The following is a 24,997-nucleotide window of genomic DNA, read 5'->3' on the forward strand; positions in this document are numbered from 1 at the left end:
TCCAAGATGCAGGAAAATGTCAAACACACTGCTGATATATATGGCAGCACTTACCCAATTCTAACACACCCCCAAATCAAATGCACATGCAATTTTTATGTGTTCTAAGTCGTAAACTAACGTAAAAATTACATTAAAGCTTTTAAACAAAGTAAATAGGCAACGTGCACTTGAATATTTAGCAAAAAGGATAATTGGACAATAGTGGCTGGTTTTCTAGAGTTAGCTTCGCCACACGGTTTTAAGCTAGCTTTGCCGCAATACATCCGTGTTATGAGGAAAAACACACGAACGGTGCAAAAGCACTTTTATTTAAGGTTTCTTGTCCGTGTGCACCGCACAGACAGTTTTTAGCCCAATATTAGTTTAAAACAGGCACACAATCGAGTAAATACCCTAATCAAAAATTGTGATCTACGTTTATTGCTCAAAAATTTTCCTTGGACAGGCTAAAAACAGGTGTTTACGACGAGAGATGACATGTGCTCAAAGCATTCACAGTCCCCTAAGTTTCGCCAAGACAGACGCTGCCACTAACGGGGTCGCTATCGGGGTTACCATAGGTGTCAGGCGCATGCACACTGACTGGTCAACATTTTACATTTTTGTCTCTTGCATGACACATACAATTTCTTTATAATATCAACATTCACACTGATTTACTTGACAGGCTTTTCCATTAAAGGGACTGACAACCAATTAACAATGTGCCTAATTTTTTTTTTAAGTGCAATGGGAAGCTTACTGGTCAGAGGGTCTAATCATGAAGTGGTAATGCAGAAAACGCCATGAAAAATTTTTTTATCCGAATTTTTCTATCTGCCGTGAGGAGACAGTCGTTCACTGGAAGCATGCTGAAAACAGTGATAGGTGAGCATTATAGCAATTATATGCCGGCATTAGTGAGAGCCAGATGACAAGCGTGGCCATAGCTGTAAGAAAGTATTATTTTGCTTATCAAGTTGATAGTCCCGTGATTCATGCTTTCCAAAGTGTTAAAATACTTCTGCGGCAATAGCTACGTGTCTTCATGGTTTCCTGTCCAACTGCTTTGGTATTTAATGAGCCAAAATGAAAACCAATAGGATCGAAAACGAAATGACGCTTTTACATGTGATATGCAATTCAGCGTGTTGCCGTAGCGATGCATGTGCTTTTGATTTCCAAAGCATAGAGCAAAGCACGAGTGTCTAATAAACACAAACTGCAATATTAGGCAATAATTATGCTGTACTTAATAACAGTCGACTTACCTACAGTAATACCATAGAATATATCCGAAGTACAAAGATTCCACCGCCAGGCCTCGCCACTTACTGGTTTTTGAGACTTTCTTTGCCAATTTAAAATTATAATTCCTACTTAAATCATAAACAGCATGCTGGATTCTATCACTATGAATCATGGTCCTTTCATTTCCATAAATGTTTCACAACATATTCTGGCCAGTTGTCAGTCCCTTTAAGTTGCAAAATCTCCAGTTTAATCAATTACAAAGTGCTCAAATCAAAAGTGCTCCATAGATGGCATTTTGCAACTTCGAATGTATAACCACAATTTACAATGCAGCTCGGTGAGGGGCACTTCAACACTTACCAAGTTCGTTAACAATGTAAGCACGAGTGTTGAATACTGCAGGGTGCACATGCAAGCCAGTTCATCTCTCAACATGGTAAACAAACATTCTGCATAAGCAAACAATTATGCGATGTCAGAGGCCTTCTAGGGGCTAGGGGGAAAGATTCCCACCATGCACTAACCCTGTTCAGAGCCTCGAGAATTTCTGAGCATGCAAGGTTCAGCTCATCCAGGATGATCCAATGGCCCTGGCGCATGGCCTCTACAAGTATGCCATCCCTGTAGATCAGCCGACCTGTGCCAGCTTCAGCTCCATAGCTGCCAAGATACTCCTGCAAAAAGAAAGCAAGATAAGCAATCTTCAAATTGTGGCACAAGTTTTCTACCCTTAACGGAAGCAGCTTCTCCACCTCAACATGTCCCAACATACAACAGCCAAGAACATAAATTTTTCCAAGAGAGTTGCATGTAATGTACTATACTAACGGAATGAAATGCAAATGGGAAATTTTGAAGTAGAACAGCCCATAAGCACAATTACTCAATGTCATGCAACTATGCATCTGGTCGCTAAACAGTAGCATAAACTATGATCTAAACATAAGAGTCAAAACTGCACCAACGTAATACGAACTGTGGGAATAAAAGTAGAATATTAGTTAAGCTTAAATTGACGTGTTTTATTCCATGAGACTAGTGCAGTGTGAATGCTCAATCCCAACCCCAAAGAAAGGTACCCAGTCTACAGTTACAAACATTTACCCCATTTATATCAGAAACATCAGTTTAAAATTCATGTAACATTTAAATTATTTGCACATTACAAAATTTTTAGTATCTGTGTTTCCTTCATCCTACTCTACATGATTTTCAAAGATATTTCTCTAGTGACACTTAAAGGGGCCCTCACTAGATTTGGGCTTTAGACAAGTACGGTGTGTAGATCGCACACTGACAACCGTGTCAGAGAAGTATGAAACTGCTGTATGGCATGGAAACAGCTGAAATATGAAATAAAAGCCTATGCACCCTTCCTCTCAAGGCAGTCCCACTGACAGCCAGAGAATCAAGCTCACACCCCTCAACACCTCTACTTCAGACACAGCCTGAGATGTCACCAACCATGATACGTGACTTCAGTAAATTATCCAATGCAGAGCACACAATACCGCCACAGCAACTATGCCATGCAACAAAAAAGGAAGAGAAGAAAAAACAAAGAAGGCAGGGGTGGTGACACAAATGTGACTTCATCCCTCAGCTTCGGTATGGGAAAAAGCAGGAGAGGATTGTCGCTTGCAGCTGCTAGTTGAGGCTAAGAGGGAGAGTGCCCATGTTGGCAGTGAAGCTTGCCTCCTGGCAGCATGACAATATTCTTCAGGTAAAGTGCTCCTCAGATGAAGCTTTGCATCTTCCAATATAAACCAAAATTTACAATGAAGCTTGGTGAGGGGCACTTTAACGCTTGCCCAGTTTGTTAAGAATGTAACTAGGAGTACTGTTGTAGCAGGGTGCACATGCAAGCTAGTTCATGACTAGACATAGTAAAAAAACAGCGTTTTCTGCCAAATGACAGTTATAGAAAGGGTGCCAAGAGAAGGAAAGCGCAGTCGAGGATGGCAGAAAACTAGCTGGAGTGATGAAATTAAGAAATTCGCAGGCACAAGTTGGAATCGGTTGGCGCAGGACAGGGGTGATTGGAGATTGCAGGGAGAGGTCTTCGACCTGCAGTGGACATAAAATAGGCTGCTACTAATGATGACAACAGTTTACTGCAATGACCACAATACTTATGCTTGTCAACATGCAAGAGTGGCAGTTCGAGTAGGATGCAGTGACAAAGAAGGGAAGTACAGCAGAGTACCGTTAATTTGACTGCAGTTATTTCAATATTTCGGTGAATTCTGAAGGTCCCAGCCGGAGTCCATGCGTTTCTATGGGTCCAATCCTTTGTTATTTTAATCCTAAAATTGACCTTTGCCGAGTCATTCGAACTTGACCAGCCAGCATGCACATGCCTGACCCATATGGTGACCCCACTAAGGGACCTTTTACTGGCAGCATCTGTCTCGGCAGAGCTTAAGGGACAGTGAATGCGTTCAACACAAGTAAAAAAAAACGTGCCGTCGAAAACGCCTATTTCTAGCCTGCCATAGGGAAGATTTTCAAGCAATAACGGTTGCTCACAATGTCCGATTATGGTGTTTACCCGACTGTAACACACGCTTTTTTTTTTTTAATATTAAAAAAATTTCAGTCACAAGCCACATTAGCATGCTTTGCCGCATCACAAGGCAGTACTGCGGCAAAGCTCACTTTGAAAACCGTATGGCGAAGCTTACTTTAGGGAACCAACTGCAACTGTGCAACACTTATTAGACCGCTGAAACTCCCCCCCCCCCCTTTCTTTTTGCTAGAAAATTGGATGAGCATTAGATTTCTACTTTGTCTAGGTGCTTTATTAGCATTTCTACGCTAGTTTTCTGCTTCGGACACACATAAGTTTGGTGCGCTTTTGATTCGGAGGCACGTTGGAATCCGAAAAATATTGCCAAATGAATAAGCAGTGTGATTTGCCATTTTTCCTGCTTGTTTAATTCGACCCACCAAATAATTTGATACATTTCATTGGCCCCATCCGGGTCCAATTAATGGAAATTTATTGTATTAACGATGTGAAATTGACAATGTTTATTGATTGCACAAGCAGCACATCATGTATGATACTGCAGCAAAAAAAGCGAGTACAGTCAAATTCACTTATAACAATACTGAATTTAAATCAATGAATAGCCGCTGCAATGTGAATTTTTGTGTGTGTTCTATGATAAAATAAACTGCTTACTACTGCAATGATCACATGCTGCACCATTCGCTATAACAATTAAATCTGGCTACTGGGTGTCTGCACCAAAGCAATCCATTATCCTCGAAAAAAAAAAATTAGCCTCCGCAGTGTGGTGCCGCGTGCCTGTGGCACACCCACCTGTGGCACACCCGCCTGTGTGCAACGCCCACAGTACAAATTTTGTGTTCTTTTTCCTTTTGGCTCAGACGCCCCCTAGCCAGATTTAATTGTTACAGCCATACATCGCACTAGACGCTACTGCAAGCATGCTTTTGCCGACCCCTATTAAAGAACCATTGATGTAGTACCTATCTTAGAATACAGCAAATATATTTTAAAGGTCATCAGTTTGGTGGACATTCGTGATTTTGAGAGATAAGCTCAGTGCATGCAATAGTAGGTGTGGCATGTGGCACTCAAAAAAGGATATGATTAAGAAATAAGCAAAGGCCAATATAATGACTTCTCATCCAACCTTCTACTACTGTTTGAAGATCTCAAATTTCCGCACATTTGTAAAATCAAATATACATTCAGAACCCTTTAATATTCTCCTCCATCGTCAGAACAACAATGCTATACACACAGGCACTGCAGAATTTATTTATTTGTACTTGGACGTTCCTGATCCGTGAAGCTCATTATTCCCTCATTAAGTTTTAAATAACACTCATTATGCTTATGAACTACAGCAGAACATCGTTCATACATTCTCTGAAAAAAAGCATGAGAAAAACGTACTATCCAAAAGAACGTACAATCCAAAGTGATTAAAAAATTTGACAGACTTACTGTAGTTTAATGTAATGCGAAGCACTGTACGAATCGTTGCACACAAGGCATGAGACATGCATCAAGCTTGTGAGGCTTTGGGGGCCCGAGGCACATTTTGTTGTTTTCCTATTGCGTAGTGCTTTAGTGTCTTAAACTGTAGCGTAGTGTTTTAAAGTGAAACAAAATTGAGCTTTATCTTGTAGGCCAGTACAGTACAGTACAGTAAAGTTTATGGTTAGGTTACAGTAAAGTACAGTAAAGTTTATCTAGTAGGCCAGTAGACCTTAGGAAATGGAGCAGCATAGGCATGCCCTTCAGCACAAAGTTCCCTTGGGGGTGCTGGCCTGCTGTTCCAATTAAGGACAACTGCCCAATATATCACAAACTGCATATCACTTGCCTTTCCACATTACAGCATGTCTCACAACCATGAATATGGGTTGTACATACAGTAATGGTGCAAAACTATTGGTAAATTGACTATCGATAGTATTCATGCATCGCTGTGTACTGATAGTGGTACTATTGATAGCATTGCAATAGTTTGCTATTGACAGTGTGATATTACCAGAAGTGTTATAATAGCTGACCATTGGTAACATTAAGTTCTTGCAATAGAGAATAAGGAAACTTCACAAAGTTTATGCTGCAATGTTTACATGCAGCACGCAATTCTGATTTTGCGTTATCGCTAGTGCACTATCCATAGTACAGTCGAACCTCGATATATCGAACAGCACGGTGATCACAAAATAGGTCGATATAGCCAGAATTTGATATATAAAATCCCGTAAAAGACGCGTCAAAAACTTCTGCAAATCAATCAATGAACCAAGGGCACGATGGGGATCATTGTTCGGAGCGCACGGTCGATTATGCGGCGTGCAATTAGCCTAGGCCACGCCGAATTAGCCTAGGTCGCGTCGACTTCATCCGCCACAAGAAGTCAGTGCGACCTATGGCAATTGCGCGCGGCGCAACCAAATGCGCGCTCCAAACAACGATCCCCGATCACACCCTAATCTTGGCGCAGTAAGTACTCACTTGGAGCTTCACACAAAGTATTTATTTAATTGGCTGAAACTACTGCAGCAGTGTAGCCTGCTTCTTATTGGCAGCAGCGTGCTTAAATGCAGAGTCCTCAATATAGTCTAAACAATCCACAAGCGATAGGCCAGTGCCTTCTATTGCGCCGCAGTAGCAGCCTAGAAGGGCTGAAGCAACTATAGCCCCAGTTGAAGTCGGGAGCGGGCCAACATCAGCGCTTGCGAGATCAACCTCGGCAGCGTCTTCATTTGGTTGCTACTTCTGCTGCGATCTCCACGTCCGTCAATCGAAGCTACTTGAAACACTGTCAATAACAAAGTATTAAGTGGCGTTTGCCAAGGCATGTATGAGTGAGCCCAGCGAGCGCGCGTTGTTGCGTTACTTTGTGGATGCAAACTAGAGTGTACTAATGCAAACCGCCAGTTGTCGCGAGGTGCAGCAGGCACAGAGCGTGGCACTGACAAGGAGTCAATGCCGTAAATGCAGTGCGTCGTTGACATTGTTGAACTAGCCAAGCCACAACACATGTGTACGCCACTACGCTCCAATGGCGCCCTCGGCGCGATCGATGTGTACAGATGTAGTGCACAGTAGTCTGGAACACCCATCCCGCCACCTCCATCTTCGAGGGTGTTGTGGGAAAGCTCACCGTTTGTTAACAGAGTGCATGCGGTCTCAGCGTGGTGGAGTTTGATATAACCAATTTACGTCTGACCCCGTTCAAAATAAAAAATTAGGAATGCATGCGATTTTCCAGGTGATATAGAAAGTGTTCAGGCAATCCAACAATGTCAAGTCTGGTTAGAGGTTGGCATGCATGAAGAAGCACAGCGGGTGCAACACCAGTAGTTGCATGAGGTGTACAGCGATATTGTTACGGAAGAATGAAAGAAGACAAAGGAAGAAGACTGGAGACACTGGCTGCTGAAGAAGATCGGAGACACTGGCTGCTGCTTGCTGTTGGTGGTCAGCCATATTATCTAATCTGACTCATTTTGTATATATATCGTAAATACCGTATTTACTCGAATCTAGGCCGACCCCGATTCTAAGCCGACCCCCTAAAATCCGAAGCTAACAAAAAATATATATATATTACCTCGAATGTAGGCCGAACAAAAAAAGCGAGGACAGCGTTCACAAAATGCAAACAGCATTTATTGAATCTGAACGTGCAGAGCTGATTCAATGCCGTCGTCGCTGCTACACTTGTCGCTGTGTTCCTTGTCACTGTCAGCTTCAAACAGTGCACTATCTTCGGTACCGTCAAGCGCATTAGATATGCTGCACTTTTTAAAGGCGTGCACGATCAAAGTACCTGGGATGTCGTCCCACGCTGCAGCTACCCAGCCCGCCAGCTGCGATAGCGATGCACGTTTGATGTGGCCCGTTGGCGTTAGCATGTGGTCTTTGTCAGTGAACCAGTCCGTGTAATATTTCTGCAGACGATCCTTGACAGGTTTGTTGATGCAGACATCACGTGGCTGCAACTGGCCCGCCATGCCGCCCGGTATGACAGTGAGGTCCGGATTCGCTTGGGCGAGCGCAGCCGTCCCGTTGTCAGTCAAGTGCCCACGGTAAGAGTCGATGACAAGGAGTGAGTTCTTTGTCAAAAGGGCTCCTGGATGCCGTCGCCACACAATCTTAACCCACTCTTCCACCATCGCACCCGTCATCCACCCGTTCTCATTTGCCCACACAATGACATTTTTTAGAAAAGTTTCTCGAGCAGGCAGTGTCTTCCTTTTAAATATCATATAAGGAGGGAGTTTATGTCCATCAGCTGTGCAGCACAGCATCACAGTTGCGCGCTGATTCTCGTAGCCCACAGAGCGCACCTTCACCTCCTTGGCGCCCTTTTCATTCAAGGTGTACGCCACTGGCATATCAAAATACACAGCCGTCTGGTTGGCGTTGCCAATTTGCCCATGATTGCAGCCTGCCGCTTCTCTCTTTCGCAGCATGTAGCGCTGGAAAGCTATCAGCTTTTCTTCGAACTCGCTTGGCAGCTTCTGGGTGATTAAAGTGCAATGTCGGAGGCTGAAGCCAAAGCGCTTCATGAATTTATGAAGCCAGCCCCGCATGGCTTTGAAATCCTTTGGCCTTAGGCCTCGCTCCCTCAAAAGTTCCCTAGCTTTCACTTGGAGCACTTCTGTTGTCACTGGAAGGGCAGCTGCTCTCTGCATCTGAACAAATTCGGCCAAAACTGTCTCCACTTCGTGGTGACGGCCTTTATTTGGTCTGCTAAATGCCATCCTCGTTGCGGCGAATGCAAAAAGCTGCTGTCTTTGTCCCCTCCAACGACGGACATTTTTCTCGTCGACGCCGAAGTCCCACCAGGCTTGAAGGTTCGACGATGCCTCTGTGGCTATCACAACTTTTCGCTTGAAAGCGGCACTGTAGTGGCACTTCCTGCTTGGTGCCATTGCGATAACACCAAGCCGCACATCGATATGGCCGGCACGACACAGGTCAAAATGGCAACCTCGCTTGTGTACAGTTGGCTATTGGCACGGCTAGTAGCGGCTGCGATACTGACTTTTCTAGATGGTGCTAGCTATGCATCATATTTAGCAGCTCGAATGAAAAACTGGCACGTTTTTTAATATCCTAGAATCTAAGCCAACCCTAGAGTTTGGAATATGATTATTTGAAAAATACTATCGGCCTAGATTCGAATAAATACGGTACAATCTTCTATACTCCCAACATCCCCGTAACATATTGATGGAGGTGCGGAGTACCACGGCTGGAAAAGGAGCTCCGCAGTGGACGTCGCATCATTGTCCGCACCATGAACGACGGTGAGCACTCGGGATCAACGTCGTTGCCGCCTCCTACGTCACCGTCGCATGCTACGTCGCTGTCACCTTCGGTTGTCGTTGTGCAACCCAAGGATCCTGGAACTTTCTGCAGAACCGATGGCGCCGATGTTGAAGAGTGGGTGGCCATGTACGAACGCATGAGTGGAATCAACAGATGGGACCCTACGCTTATGCTAGCTAACCTGTTGTTCTACCTAAGAGGCACGGCAAAGGTGTGGTACGAAAACCACGAAGAGGAGCTAACCAGCTGGGACCAATGCAAAGCGAAATTGACAGAGTTGTTTGGCAAACCAGCCAGCCGTAAAATTGCCGCAAAGCAGGAACTGGCCTCCCGTGCCCAATCCCCCACGGAGTCCTATGTCTCGTACATCCAGGATGTGCTGGCACTTTGTCATAAAGCTGATCACGACATGACAGAAGCTGAGAAGGTCGGGCACGTGCTAAAGGGCATTGCTGACGATGTCTTTAATCTGCTCATGTGCTGCGTGCTCATGCACTGTAGTCTCCGACGTCACAAGCACAGGGTGGACAGCAGAAAGCCATGAGTCGGGAACACAACCAATCTTTAAAATTCATTTTCAAGAAAACTAAATGACTTGCAGCCGTATATTTTGATACAGATAATCAAAGTGCAAAAGAGAAAATATATTCAAAATTTTATTAAGATCAGTGAACATTGAAAAATCGCCGGAGTTGCCCTTTAACTTTAGTGATAGCCTGATCAGCGGCACTTGCTTCTTGAAGCTCTTGCATGGTAACTACTGGGGAGAAGACACACATAAATTCTTCTTCAGGTGCATCGCGGATGAAACTCTGTACGGGCAGCCGGGAGAGTGCATCAGGCACAACATTTTCACTACCCTTCCTGTATTCCATGGTGTAGTTGTTGCACAGCAACCGTGATGACTAGCGCGCAATCCTTAATCTCCTCTTCACTGTGTCCTTGTCAATTGTGTGCGCTAAATATTTTACTATGAATTCGTACAACTCACCCAACTATCAGTTCTGCTGCTGTCCACTACTATAGCTTTGTATGGCTCTTGTAGGTCTACGCACATGCGAATCGAGCCATCCTTTTTTCTGGTTATGACAATTGGCGAGACCCACTGTGAACAATCGATGCACTAAATGATGTCCTGAGCTTCTAAGTTTTGTACTTCTGCTAAGACTTGCTCACGAATGACGAGTGGTAGTTGTCTCAGTTTGCTGGCCACTGGTTGAACGGACGCACGAACTCTGACCTTGTGAGTGAAACCTTTGACAGTTCCTAGCTGCTTTTCAAACAAGTGTTCGAACTCGGAACGTAATTCAGGAGGCAGCACAGGAGTTTCTTGTGTCATCAGCAGACACCTGAGCAGCGACCCTTGAATCTTCATATCCAGAGCCGCGATACCATCTAAACCAATAATGGCTGTTACTCCAGACACAATGTGCAGAAGAAAAGAAGTACATCGACCATGAAATGAAACTGTAGCAATGAAACATCCTTTTATATGAATTGCTGACTTAGAATAATCGAGGAGCTGGACGGATGTTGATGTCAGAGGAAATACAGTAGCAAAATGACGTTGGTAAAGTTCTTAGGCTAGGAATGAAACCAATGACCCAGTGTCAATCAGGAACGACACGGAAATTCCTTCAATTTCCAACACTGCATAAATTAGCTTCTTATGGCTCCAGATGTGACAAACACTTATGTGATACTCCGTGTCAGCTGTATCTGTGTCGCTTTTCGCGACATGCTGAATTTTTTTTTTCAGACTTTCGGAGAGACTTGCACACCTTTTTCAAATGGCCAGTCTTTTCACATCTGCGACACTTATGTGTCTTAGCTTTGCAGTGAGGGCTATTTGCCAGATGTTCCAAAGAACTACAACAATAACATTCTTGCTCTTTCAAAGCCCAACGACCTTCAGTTGGCGTCTTACAGCATGTGCATGTGCCACAGTGCTTTTCTCTCATATTTGAAGTATTTGTGTCTTTAACATGATCCCTTGTGCTTCACGTTGTGCAAGTTCTCTTGCTTCTCTAGTCATTTGATCATGCTGTCTCGCAATGGTAAGGGCCTGAGAAAGCCCAAGAGACTCTTCCAGTAGAAGCCGTTCACGCAAGTATTCGCTAGTAGTTTTTTCTATGAGCTGGTCATGTATCACGTCGTCCGCCAAGTCACCAAAATTGCACGCTCCTACGAGACCTTGTAGTGCGGTGACGCAATCGACCGCAGTCTCACCTGGGGCTTGTGCACACCGCGCTGCGGTGACGCACACGGCTGTGACGTTGACAGAGCACTCATAGTGACCTTCACGCGTTGCAATAGCATGGTCGAACTCATCTCGTCAACGTCCCTCCGGGTGGCGCTCAAAGCCAGAAAGCGCGGGTGTTTGCCGACGTGAGAGTCTGGAATATACGTTGTCTTTCCAAGCCGAAGCAGTTGAGCAGAATCACCTACCGACACATGGCAGGTAGGTCAGAGGTGCTCGATGCCACCATGTAGTTCTTGAGTGCTTGAAAACATTGCTCCCAGGGATGACCGAGTGCCCAGGTGACGACAGGAATGGGGGTGGTGGTTATAGCCCCGAAATACTCATCATAGAGTATTACGATATGCAGCAATCGATGGCACAGATGAAGGGCAGGCCGGTAGCACATGGGTTGCTAAACCCTCATCGCCAATTATGTTATATTGTGCATAGTACTCAGTACGATATCAATGGAGACATTACTCAGTCCCTGCCCGTTTATTCCATCCTCTTTTTCTTCTTTTTAGGCAGCTCCAAGCATGCACCTTCTAATGGCACTGCAGTAGGCAGCGACGATGCCTTATATAACAACTCCTCCTCGGTGCCGCACACTGCGACTACCGCACCTCGCAAGGAATGGCGGTTTGCATCCACAAAGACGCGCAACAGCGTGTGTTCACTGCACTCACTAATAGATGCCTTGGCAGACACCACTTCATACTTTGTTACTGAAAGTGTTTCAAAATGCTTCGTTTGATGGATGTGGAGATCGCAGCTGAAGTAGCGGCCAAACGAAGACACTGCTGAGATTGATCCTGCAAGTGCTGATGTTGCCCCATGCCCGACTTCAAATGAGGCTGTAGCTGCTTCAACTGAGGCTGTAGCTGCTCCAACTGACGCTCTACGCCGCTACTGCGACGCAACAGAAGGCACCGGCCTATCATTTGTGGATCATTTAGACTATGTTAACCCTTTGAGGGTCAATGACGTAAATATACGGGGCCGCGAACAAACTCCAAAATGGTCGATTCCATATATATACGGCGCCGTCTGTATATTTAAAAAGCGCGCCAATTTCCTAACTTTTTCTTTTCTATCATGTGCTGCCACTATGTGGGAATACAGGGAATTTTTTTCGCGCACCTCCCTCACTCGGTTTTTGTTGCGTGGTTTGTTTTAGCACTAGTTCGCTCCCGCGCATCTATATAGCACCGCTCGCACGTTGGCGAGCAGTGGCTTGGGTTTTGTTCCGCGAGCGGTTTCGGCGTCTTGTGCTTGCAAAACTGATGGCTATCTCGTTACTAATCGCTCAAAGGACGACCGCTTGTTTCTCACTCATTTAGTGCTCAGAGGGGTGCGCATAGGAAGGATGCCGCCGTGCATGCATTTCCGCTGCTTTGTTTTTTTTTTATGATACTCACGAAAACTAATTGCCTCTGGTTGGCGATAAGATGAAGATTAGCAGAAGTTTGTCACACATTTTGCTTTTTTTGACGGGCACACAACCACGCAGTTTTCTTGAATGCGTGCACCTACACAGTTCGATTACACTATGGATGTACACGTTAGTGTAAGAGCAGGAACATTTGAGTCTTGCAAAATATTCTCATGTGCAAATATTCAAAGCCTTGAACTATAAAAATGCATAAGATTTTCAATTCTTACAAGTTTATTTCCTTTTTCATTGTTGTTATTCATGAATGAAGAGTACATATATGCCAACACAAAATATTCTTTTCTCACTTTATGGTCACCCTATAAAAATTACAGTAAATTTTTTTCAATATAACTCCCTAAAAAGAATTGGAATCTGCAATAAAAAAAAATCTACCCTGGGCAGTCGCATCTGGCAAAAAAAATCGACCCTCAAAGGGTTAATGTGCCATGGTTAAGCGGCTTCCAAGAAGAAGCAGGCTACACTGCTGGAGCACTTTTAGCCAAAGAAATAAATACTTTGTGCAACGCTTCAAGTGAGTATTTACTGCACCACGATTGGTTCATTGATTGATTTGTGTAAGTTTTTGACATGTTTTTAAGCGATTTTATAGGTCAAATTCTCGCTATATCGAATTATTTTGTGATCGCCATGCTGCTCGATATATCGAGGTTCGACTGTACACAGCAATACGAAGTAAGGATAGTAGTTTTATTGGCCGTATAAACTTGGAAACATTCTCTTACTAACTGAACAAGAATGGTGTCAATATGCACAAGCCAACATGAACACATCATATTCGATGAGCAAGGACACTTGCTGTCAAAATGCTGGTTTGAGCGAGTGCGGCAGCAGCAGCGAGCAAAGTGACCTTCGTCACTTCACTTCAACGCAAGAGGCAAGAGCGGCCAGAAAACAGCACCCACAAAGGTATGAGCCAACTACAGATCCCTTACAAGATACGCCATGTGCGGCTGTGCAAAGTACACACTTGTTGGTGGAGTCTAAGCTTCCCCCTCCCCCCTCCCTCCGGCACTGCCTCCCTGCTTTCCTCCCCATATGGTATGCAAGATTGAGCCGCGACCGTCAGTTCCCTTTGCACCTGGTCGTGAAATGCGCAGTTGCTGCCACAGCACAATGCCGCCTCCCACCTATCTCCCTGCCATCCCCCCACGGCCTTTCGCGCAGAAGACGGCACGTTTGCTCTCCGCTTTCTTCTTCACACGCACCAGATCGAGCCATGATCATCAGCTTCCCTTACTTGCTTTCACTCGCACATACAGCATACAATGTGCGGCAACGAAGTTACCGCCGTTGGACTTCATACGGAACATCACAGCAACGGCGATGTCAAAAATTCGCCTCTTCACCAATTTTTTCGGAGCAGCTCAACAGCAAAAAGGGTGCTAAGGTGAGGAAGATACTGCTTTCCATGGACAATGCACCATGCCACCCACCAGATACGTCAAGCCTGAGAAATATAAAGGTTGTGTTTTTTCTGCCAAACTGTACAAGCCGGCAGCAGCCGCTGGATGCTGTCATCATAACGTGCGTGAAGCAAGGCTAGTTTTAATAAAGCATGATTGGCACCTTTACTGCAGTATTCTCTTCGTATTTACTCCATTGGTGATTTTGGTTTAAAAGCTCTGCAGAGTATTAGTTTGTAGGTTACATCGAAGTTTCTCATAAATCTGCTGCGCAAAACAGTGTTTTATAGGCCTAATTTTTGTTGTTCGGATTTTACGACAGCCGCATTTTACTATACTTTTTCCCAGTTCTGAGATAGCTGTATAATCAGGGTTCCACTGTATTGATATAGTTTGTGGGAGATACGGGGGTTCTCCTCCGTACTCTTGGGACAAAGGAACGACAGTACAGTAGTGCAAACAATCACAAGGGCATTTATTGCACCTTTCATAGATCAATGCCTGCTAGCCGAGTTGCTATCCCCAAAACATGCCGAGGGGCGCGCGACAAATCTAGAAGTCCGACTTACCGCGACCGCATTGGGAGCGAATATGTTCGCCCCATGCTGGATCCCAACGCCTGGTCGTTTGCGTGTACAGTCACGCGAATGGTGGCACGTTCGAAGGCGGCCACGCGAGACAGTCTCACAGAAGCATGGTCGCCGCACGCGCGGGCGGCACGTCCGCTCCCGCTCGCTTCCCGAACCCAAAGAGACCAAGCGCCTTCCCTTTCGGCGCCCAAGTAACCCCGCAGCAGCGCGACAGTCGCGCCATCTCTCGCACCGCGCTTGTACCACTCCGACCGCCAGGCCACGCGAGCCGTGCGGGAAAAGAGCATATCAGGGGATGCGCTATGCGGGAGAAACATCAGGGGACGCGCGAGAGTCGCACATCCCCACAAGTTTCATAGCGACCAAGCATCATACTCGTTTGACCAGTTTTTGTCCGACTGTGGACTACTATCAATAGTTTTGCGTCACCAATGTACAGTAGAGAACGTTTACAGTGGACACCCTTTAAACGAAACCTCAAGAGACCAGGGAAATTGGTTCTGTTTATCAGGACTTCCATTTACGAGAGACAATGCTGAATACAATTGCATGAATACAAAACCAACCAACCATAAGGATGGTGTTCCGTTTAAGCGATTTCCATTTATCAAGATTTTACTGTATATAGAACCCATTTAGATTGAATCATCTCTTATACTGAACGATTTCTGAACACTGTAAGATTACAGTGAGAATATATAGCAAAAAGTACAGTTGCACAGAACAAGAGTAGCAGCCCCTTGTAATATATTGAACTTCAAGCAGTGCAAAACTGCCCCAGAAGTTGGCGTTCCTGTACTGCTGCTGGCTGGGCTGCCAATACCCCCTTTAAAAATAGTGGTTCAACCCGGCCACGCGAGCGTGACTCCACCCAGGTGTTGCTCTACCAGGCATGACCTGACAAGCTGCCAGCACCCCTATACAATGAATGTCACCTGCCTCACAGCGCTCGCTCACACTGCCAATCAGAATTTCTAGTTGTTCTTGCTTCTTTTTTTTGGATGTATATCGCTTGTAGATGTTCGCACCATCATTCTGTTCTGCTGTTTTTCCACACGTTGCTTTGTTACTGCGTGATGGCCAGTGTGAATGACAGCAGAATCTGCCATTCACCGTAAGGATGAAAATTACCAATCGAGTCGAGCACGAAGAGAACTATGACATCGCCGCAGCATAAAAAATTCCTTGTTTGACTTGCTTGGTGCACTTTCTATGCTGAGTAGCTGGGCCAAAGAAAACGATCCAAAACTGCTCCCGTCATACCAGTTCTTGCATTCCAGTTAATGCAGTGAAAGTTAACCTGATGAGTGCAACCAAGCTGTCACCAATTTTGACAAAGTTTGGAGCGAGTTGTCCACATTTTCAGAAACAGTTGACAGGTCAATGATCCATGAGTTTGTATCCATGGAGGAAGTTGTCACTGTCACAATAGAGCCTGAGAATGAGGACTTCATCACCAACATTGTGAGTCAGGTCATGAGTGAAGGAAACAGAGAAGACAACTCAGATTCTGCGCCCACCTGCTCCATCGTCATGTGTACTGTTGCCCTTGTCCAGCACTTCTGCATGAATGTGAGAGGGCGCTGCCTCAGCTGCTCTGAGTCCTTGAGCAACAAGGATAATTGCGTGCTCTCCCAGGCAGTGAAGATGTCGAAGCAGATCAGGGATTGTTTCATACCACAGTAAGCCAAAAATAAGTGCATTTCGTCACTACAGTGCTGTCACAGTTGGTACAAGCTTTTATGTACGGTAATCCTATTATTCAAAAGTTCTATATGAATTAGATGATATATATAACTAATCCTTTTTTTTTTTTGCAACTTCAATATTCAATCTTTATGCTAGCTCACCTCAAGGTCAGTATGTTCATGGTTGTTGACACGAACGCAGACGTGTCCCGTGCGAGCTGCAAGCCAGCGCACAAGACTGGTTTTTCCTGCAGACGTCTCACCCTGCAAGAGCACAGGGTGACGACCACAGGATGCTGCCCTGGCCAGGTCACGCAGGTTGTTTCGCACGGTGGACGTCAGCACATAGCCAGGGGGATCGTGGGGCTCCAGTGGACCAGTGGGCACCCAGTAGCCCTCAAGCTGCACTGCCTTCACACCAGAGGGTGCTTGTGGAGACCGAGGCACATTGGAGTTAAGCAGAGTCTTGCGGATCATACACTCCACTGCAGCATGAGAGCTGCGGTCCAGGGATGTCAGAAAGCTCAGACAGAAGCCCTGTGGAGCAATTGAGAACCAAAAGAAAAGCTTGTTTCAACTGTATTCTGGCTGCTAAGTAAATATGTATCGCAAGGAAAGAGACACACAACAGCTACATCTTTTACAAGTTTCAAAAGGGCACAGCATCAGTGACTGAAGATACCCTGGAGAGTAGCATAAATGAAGGCGTATTTTTGTTATAAAAGGCGTGCCTACATTTTTAGCTACTGAAATTTAGTGACTATTACAAAGTAACTATTACTATCTATGTTGAAGTGGATGTTGCAGAGATATTATCACACTAGAAAGAAATAAGCATGCCACATACGGCAGCAATTCCTTGTGTCCTGTCATCTCAATATGGGGCAGTTAGTTCATCTTGCTAGCAGCAATTTACCTGTCCCAAGGATGAAGACAGTCCCGCCTCCCTGACAATCTTTATTCCCATGAACGTGCTTATCGATGGCCTCATGATGAATGTTGTAATGAATCCATGGTATGGGTTGTACCAGCGCACACAAGACAGGGACAACAGAAAGAATAAAACGACGGCACAGCGCTGACTCTCAACTGATTTTTATTGAAGATATGTCTAACATATATATATATATATATATATATATATATATAGGAGCCATTTGATAATAACCATGACATGCACAAGATACCGATATGCGACGAGGCAACTGTGACAAACTGACACATAATCAAAATTGACATAGGTAATGCAGTTCCTTGTCATAAAGAGCGATAGAAGGTTCACTGATACACGCTTTATATTGTGAGCTTCGGCGATTTCCCTTGTCAATTGGCTCGCGTGTTTAAAAATGACACTAGTTTTTTTTAATTCAGGGCGACAACTGCATGACTTGCAATGCTCCGGGAGATGAAGTGGCGCAACCCCTTGAAGAGATAGCTCATGCTCCCGAAGTCGAACATTCACACATCGTTTCGTTTGTCCCACGTTTGTCCCACATTTGTCAAACGATGTGTGAATGTAAAGATGTAAAGAATGTAAAGAATGGAGCATGTTTTTGCAAAGATGCTCCGCTCGAATAAGCTGCTGACCTAGGCCGATTTTGAGGAGCACAAATGTAAGCTTGCCAAAGTCATAAAAATGACAACGTGCATCTGGCGCCACAATGATTTACGCAACACTTTGCATTACGTAGGTGACAACTACAGTTGAGCCTATCATTTTTTTTTTAGTGGCTTCCACTCATACATTTTGCCAGTTAGCAAGCTTTTTCTTGTGTTGTTCTACAAAACGTATGAGTGAGGTTCTACAGTACACAAGAATGGCCTCTGTGTTGTGTATTAGCATATTTAAAAAGCATTTCCCCAAATAAAGGCGATAGTAATGTAAACAAAATGTCCAGACTAAATGTCATGCAAGTGAGACAAGAATCACCAAAGTAGCACCAACACAAGCTTAGACCACCTATGCATATGGTTCAGCATGTTATTTTTAATATCGAAGCCATTGGGTCTAACTGAGAAACTCTCAATAAATACAAAGACACTCAGAACTTTTTGCTTTCCTGTACCACTTTGTGCACTGCAACATGCACCAGCAATACAGCTACAGCTCTCGGTGGTCAGTATGATGAACTGACATCAATGGGAGGCCCACCAAAAGACCAGACAGATTGTGTGGATGAGTAGTTTGATGTAACAATTGCCTCACCCATGAGAAATTAAAAAGCACTGTCATTTACGCATTGAGAAAGCATGCCATCATTTAACTTCGCAGAACAACGAGAACAAAGAGAACATAGTCCATTAAATGCAGGCACCCCCTCCCAAAAGATTAAATTAAGTGTTTTTACGTGCCAAAACCACGATCGGATTATGAGGCATGCCATAGTGGGGGACTCCAGAAATTTTGACCACCTGGGGTTCATTAACATGCACCTAAATCTAAAAGTAGACGGGTATTTTCGCATTTCACCCCCATCAAAATGCGGTCGCCGTGGCCGGGATTCGATTCTGCGACCTCATGCTTGGCAGCCGAACACCATAGCCACTAAGCAACCACGGCGGGTGAATGAAGGCCAAATTATTAGCAACTTAGATAACCATCTTCAATGATTTCTGCATGAATATTGTAGTGGTGTCACCACAAATTATGCACGTACTTTGGCGTTATTGTTAATGACACAAGTAATGCTTCCAAATGTGGTAATAAACTGAACCCACTGCAGAAAGTGAAAAATCTGAGCTGAAATCAGCCAGCTGCTTAGCTGAAAAAGTCATGTGCACTTGGTGATCCTATTAATGCAACACACAGCGTGGCACAGCGGGGTAAAAACCACTCTGAAAAGTGCAGCTAGAGGATGCAAGCAGCTCTCCTGCAGTACAGACCTGGTAGAGTGAGTGCGGCCAACTACTGCAGGGGTCAGGGGCGGCATGGCGCAGGGCACGGCACAGTGTTCGCAGGCTGTAGTGGGGGCGGCTGCCTGTGCCGTCAGTCAGGCTCTCCTGAGCAGCTTTCCTCAAATTCAGGTAGAGGGACACACAAGCACGTACTGGTGGTGACCCACTGCTACCCAGATAGGCAGCTGCCACCAGCTCCAGATCACCCTCCTCCAAGGGCTCCTCCAGGTACACCTCCGTGAAGCTGTCAAACAAAAACACTTCCTAACAACCTTCCTTTTCACACTTTCTTTTCTCACATTTTCTACAGAGGCCAGTCCTGGGCTGCAATTTCGAGCGATCCCTTTTACTCTATTCTATGCCAGTTTTATCAACCATTGCTCATGGCTGGCTGATGCCATTGATAATGCGGGCAGAGTGTCGTTCTGGCCACTGAAAAAGCACGAAAATGCATTAACACTGGAAAAGGCATTGCTACAATATAGTGACCCTACTCACCCATAAGCGTATTCCTACTTTTTAGCCCTAGTTAGATGCATGATTCTTCTCTCTTTCTACTAAAAGATGAAACTATCTTAATACAGAAGAATCTCGGTGATACGATCACGCCTGGTACAAATTTCAGCATATGAATTTTCGAAAAGTCATTACATTACAACGTGCTAAGTTCCAAATGTTGAGAATCCCAAGGTGCTTGATACGAACAATTCAGACACCACACAATTCCCAGTGCACTGGTGGCGCCAGGCACCGGCTGTTGTCAGGCCAACAAAGCAGGCATGCCGATGTGCCAGTCGCATTTCTGTAGCCAAGGTGACCTATGTCACTCTGCCATGACTCTACTGGCATGCATACCCTCAGCCCCCTCCTCCTCAAAACAAAACAGAATGACAAAAAAAGCACAAAAGAAAAAAGAACAAGAAGAAGACCGGTGGCATTCACTCCCATAAGTAGCCTTATCTCTGTATTCCACACCTTCCGTCGTCTTCAGCACTCGATGACAATTCGAAACTCTCGCCCCCCCCCCCCCCCCCCCCCCGATGCCTCGCGCGCAACCGAAAGCGCACTTTCGCCCCGCCTCCCTCCCTCCCCCCATCGTGTGCACAATATTGAGCCGCGATCGTCGGCTGACCCTCGCAAGTCAGTTGCCAGCCTGTATCGGTATGGCCAAAGTCCGTTCTATATGCCCGATTTTGACAAAATTGCCGCTAATTTCGTCCACTATAGCTGGTAGTCCGTTGTAGCTCGGTCCATTAAAAACAAACTTCGTTGCATTATTAAAATAGGTAGAGCAAACTAAGGTTGAAATATGGTCCATTATATCCGACAGTCGGTTGTAAGTGAGTCTGTTGTACGCGGGTCTGTTGTAAGTGGGTCTGTTGTACGCGGGTCTGTTGTAACAAGCGTAGACTGTATTTCCCCATCACATAATGGGGAAATTGACATAATGACATAATGGCTATACGTCGTTTGTGCTCCTCGCCTCTCTTTCTATTCCCTTACCCCCTCCCACTTGTGCAGAGTAGCCGATCAAAACTATATCTCTGGTAAGCCTCCCAGCCTTTCTATATGACGTTTCTCTTTCTCAGGTCACTTTGCTTCAGTTTTATAGTGTTTGGACTAGCTCGTGTTTTCATTTGGGAAACGGTAATTTGATGCATCTGTACCTCCATGGCCCTTGTCACTCAGCAGCCATTTTAAATTCAACTATATATATCTCATTGAAAATGTGAACAGTAAATGAAATACTATTGCTGTTTCTGCACAAGGCTGCAATATGTCTTAACAATCCTAAGCTGCAGCTACTTCTCAAATTATCTCTTTCCACTGATTCCATATTTTTTATAGTAAGGCAATTTCTTCTGTCTCAGAGTGCTGTTAAGCTGCTATGCCTAACAGCAAAATGATCCTAACACACAACCACAAGCACAAGTTTTGATCATTGTTTTAGAAGCCACTTCCATTAACAAAGGTCATGAAAAAAAGGAAAAACTAGAAGTTGTATGTGAGCCAGAAGTAATACAAATGCTGATCACACTGCCTGTCATCATCTCACATTTTTCAATGTTTTGTTAGCAAGTGATCAACACAGATCATGTGCACTTTCAGCCTGTGCTGGCTTATAAGAAGTGTTGCACTCGTCAGCAGCCAGTGCATAGCAGTGAAGTCTAAATGAGCAATCAAGAAAGAATGGCAAAAGCTTGCAATTCATTGTCTGTTGGTGATTTGCACTCAGACCACTCATGAACTTTGAAAAGTTGCCAGATTGGCACAGCACAAGTAGGATTATGCATTTGCCAAACACAAAGCACATAACAATACTCAGTTACTAGATATTTGAAGTACAGGATCAAACAATATGTGCATTAATGAGCTTTCCAGCTGGTGGTAAAATAAAATGCAACAAGGCTGCATTTCACACATAAGTTAGTTGTTTTGAAGTGTTTTTCTTTTCTGGACAATTTCATAGAGCACTCAGGTCCAGTTTAAGCTTGGCTTGTTGCATTGTTTGAAGTGCTGCCCTGAAAAAGATGATTCAAACACAACACAAACGCATCTAGCTGTACAATTCTACAGCTGTGCACCTCAGCCAATTGGCCGCTCATTTAGGAAGGCCCAAGGCAGATGGAATAGAGGCTATCACCAAGGGAGGTTCATGAATGTTCAACATTTCATAGCCTACAAAACTTATACAAGAGCTAAGGAATGCCAGTGTATAATCAAAGCCACAAAAATTACAAGGTACTAATACTCATTTTTATTAACCACTTAACAAGCAAGTGAAAATCCAGGGCCTTTCACTTACCGGCTCCGAATGCCTGCAGGCAGGTCCTTTTTGCCCACATCTGTGGCAGGGTTCATGCATGCAAACAACCTAAATTCGGGGTGCCTCTTCAAGGGCTCTTGGTCGCTGAGAAGAATAGAAAAATGTAAATGTGAGCATACAACCTAACATAATAAGCCACTTAAGAATTAAAGCTGTTCACAGTATTTAGTCAAGTGTAATGAGTACCACCTTGCCAGCCTACAGACAGCATACAACCTAACATAATAAGCCACTTGAGAATTAAAGCTGTTCACAGTAATTAGTCAAGTGTAATGAGTACCACCTTGCCAGCCTACAGACAACTCAAACTTGAGAAACACCAAGGTACTGTTTCTTTTGTCCAGCTGTACAAGTCACCTACAACCACTTAATGCAGAAACCCCAAATATATCAAACAAAGGTATCAGAAGTCTCTGAGGAAAGGACGGTATACTCGCATAGAAAGTGAGGAAGCTGAGAATCGTTCTGCGTTTGATGTGGTGTGTGGTATTGTAAGTTCATAGGATGTGACCTCAAAGGATAATGTCACAAACTCATTTCAACACTGTGGTTTCATGTGAGGTCATTAGACAACCTTGAAGAAGAGTGCACCCTCAATTGTGGAGTGCACAGTCGTGGTCATATTTCAGCTAGCTAGATTATTGTATAAAAGGTGGCCTCTTTGTGTTTGTACTACTGTGTTGTCTTTTCCTTTCTTCCCAAAAGCACTTTAGACTAAACAACAAGTATGTCGCGGACAGCTCTAGCAATGATTGCAGTCCTCTAGGTGCAACCTCTGTATTCCTGACCGTGTGAAAGGTTTCCACGACATTGACAATATGAAGTATTTTAAGTGTGGACATCTTATTGGTGACCTTCCTCTGAATTTAGCAGCCTTTGACAAAAATGTTGGTAACCTTATAAAACCTACTAATTAGAAAGAAGGGGAGGAGAGGGAAGGTTAAAAAAAACCATTGATCTTTATTTATTTTTTTAACTTCGAAAGTTGGAATGGGAAGTAGTGCTCACAATTTGTGAAGTGTGGTTTTTTAGTTATTTAATGGTGCTTGCTTCTTCAAAATCTAGGTCACTGATGAAGCAGTTATCTGGACATTCCCCATATTTCACTACACAGAGGCAGATGTCATAACTCTAATGACCTTTCCACATTATCCAACACCTAATCATACAGCATTTTTGCATTGGTCGCTGAAAGCCGTGAAATAAGAGTTTTCCTCAAATAAGCTGGAAGTAAGCATTTCTGCCAAAACTACAAGTACAATTAACAGACGTTCACAGAAGTCTCATGTACTACAACTACTGTGTTCACAAAATGGGACATCATGTGTTGGGGAGCAATCAAATTACAGCTGCACATACATTAAAATCAAATGTAGAGCCAGAGAAGCATTTGTAATGATCCTGTGCCAAAACTTATGTGGTGGCCTACTATTTAACATTACATGAATTGTGGTATATAACCACCTGCTATCAAAAGTCACCTTCCCATCACACATTCACCATTACTCTTATGCTAGACAGCACCCACCATGCCTACATTGTAGGGACGTTTGAATACTTGAATATCACTGATTCGAATAAATAGCGAACGTCCGCATAATTTGATTCACTAATCAAATATCTACTATTCCATTTTTTAATATTTTATATATTCAGTGTAAACCCACGCAGTGCCACATGCAATGTGCACTACAAAGGCCCTCGTGCTCGATGCCACCCAAGCGCATGTTTCACTTCCGTTTTCTGTGCGAAAGGAGCGGCAAGCACGCCACAGCTGATACGGTAGCAAACTTCGTCACTTTTAGTGCTCCCTGATGTCGGCCTGACGCAAGGATCAGACACCCAGTGCCCAAACACTGCAAATCTATGTTTGGCGCAACATCGGCCGGGTCCACATCTGTCAGTACAAGGTTTGTCCGGCTTGACAGGACAGATCGAAATAACAACACGATGTAGACAGAAGGAACGGCAACAAAAGCAGCGCCTATTTCATAAAGTGCAAAAGCATGTGCGATCAGGCCAATTGGCAGTAGTAGTTGTAATTGGTTGTTTATTTCATAATTAGATAGATAAATAAACGAAAAGAAAGAGAAAGAAGAATGCTGCTGACTGCAGTAACTGCAATTTTCTTTCCCTTTCTTTTCAATAGGTATGCAGATTGTGTTGGATAAGTGGCGAACTTCACGCCCCTTCAATAGACATCAATCTAACCAGCATACCTGATCTTGGGACCGATCACTGATCAGCCACCCACACGAACTTATTAGCAGAAAATATTCTGCAAGGACTCACAACCCGTTACCACATCGGCCAGCAGCTAATTTTTGTCACACCATACTGCCTAGACTATTAGGCCTAATTATAGCACTGCTTCATCGGGTGTTGGTGACTAAAGTTACAGTTTGGGTCGCAGCAGCCACGCAATACTCGGAAAGTCAACAAACCGTCTTGTAAACGAAAATGAATGCACGGAATGGCAACAATATTGTTCATGGCCACTATCTTTGCAACACACTGTATGGCGGCTTCTTGTTCCCGACACCGCTCATAGACGCACATCGGTCTCTTTTTGTAGCCTCGAGCGACCCGTGACAAGACTAGCTTTGGATTTACACAGTGGGTGTGAAAGTGTCATGGCCGGTTGCATACATTTACATAGACGGCAGCTGAATGAGGGGGTCAAGGGGAGATCGAGCATCACGCGAGCTTGCAGCGACCCTCCAGATTTCACAATTTTTGACCAGTGGCAAATAACATCAAACCTGACAATGAAACTGCACGGATGGCGCCTGTTATTAACCATCGGTGCTGGCTACGTGCAAA

The 24,997-nt window shown here is 44.5% G+C and overlaps 1 protein-coding gene across 1 annotated transcript in view; it reads right to left on the reverse strand.

The window, feature by feature from the left end:
- LOC126521268 (midasin) overlaps positions 1–24,997 on the reverse strand; it is a 386,114-nt gene that overhangs the window by 283,624 nt on the left and 77,493 nt on the right. Inside the window, exons 14-17 of the mRNA XM_050169921.3 lie at positions 22,154–22,258; positions 19,336–19,591; positions 16,615–16,989; positions 1,761–1,910 (exon numbers count right to left, since the gene is read on the reverse strand). Of these exons, the coding sequence (XP_050025878.1) occupies positions 1,761–1,910; positions 16,615–16,989; positions 19,336–19,591; positions 22,154–22,258 (886 nt within the window). The remainder of the gene's footprint in view (positions 1–1,760; positions 1,911–16,614; positions 16,990–19,335; positions 19,592–22,153; positions 22,259–24,997) is intronic.

The sequence above is a fragment of the Dermacentor andersoni genome, chromosome 6, assembly GCF_023375885.2.
Source record: "Dermacentor andersoni chromosome 6, qqDerAnde1_hic_scaffold, whole genome shotgun sequence".
In the NCBI taxonomy this organism is placed as follows: Eukaryota; Metazoa; Arthropoda; class Arachnida; order Ixodida; family Ixodidae; genus Dermacentor; species Dermacentor andersoni.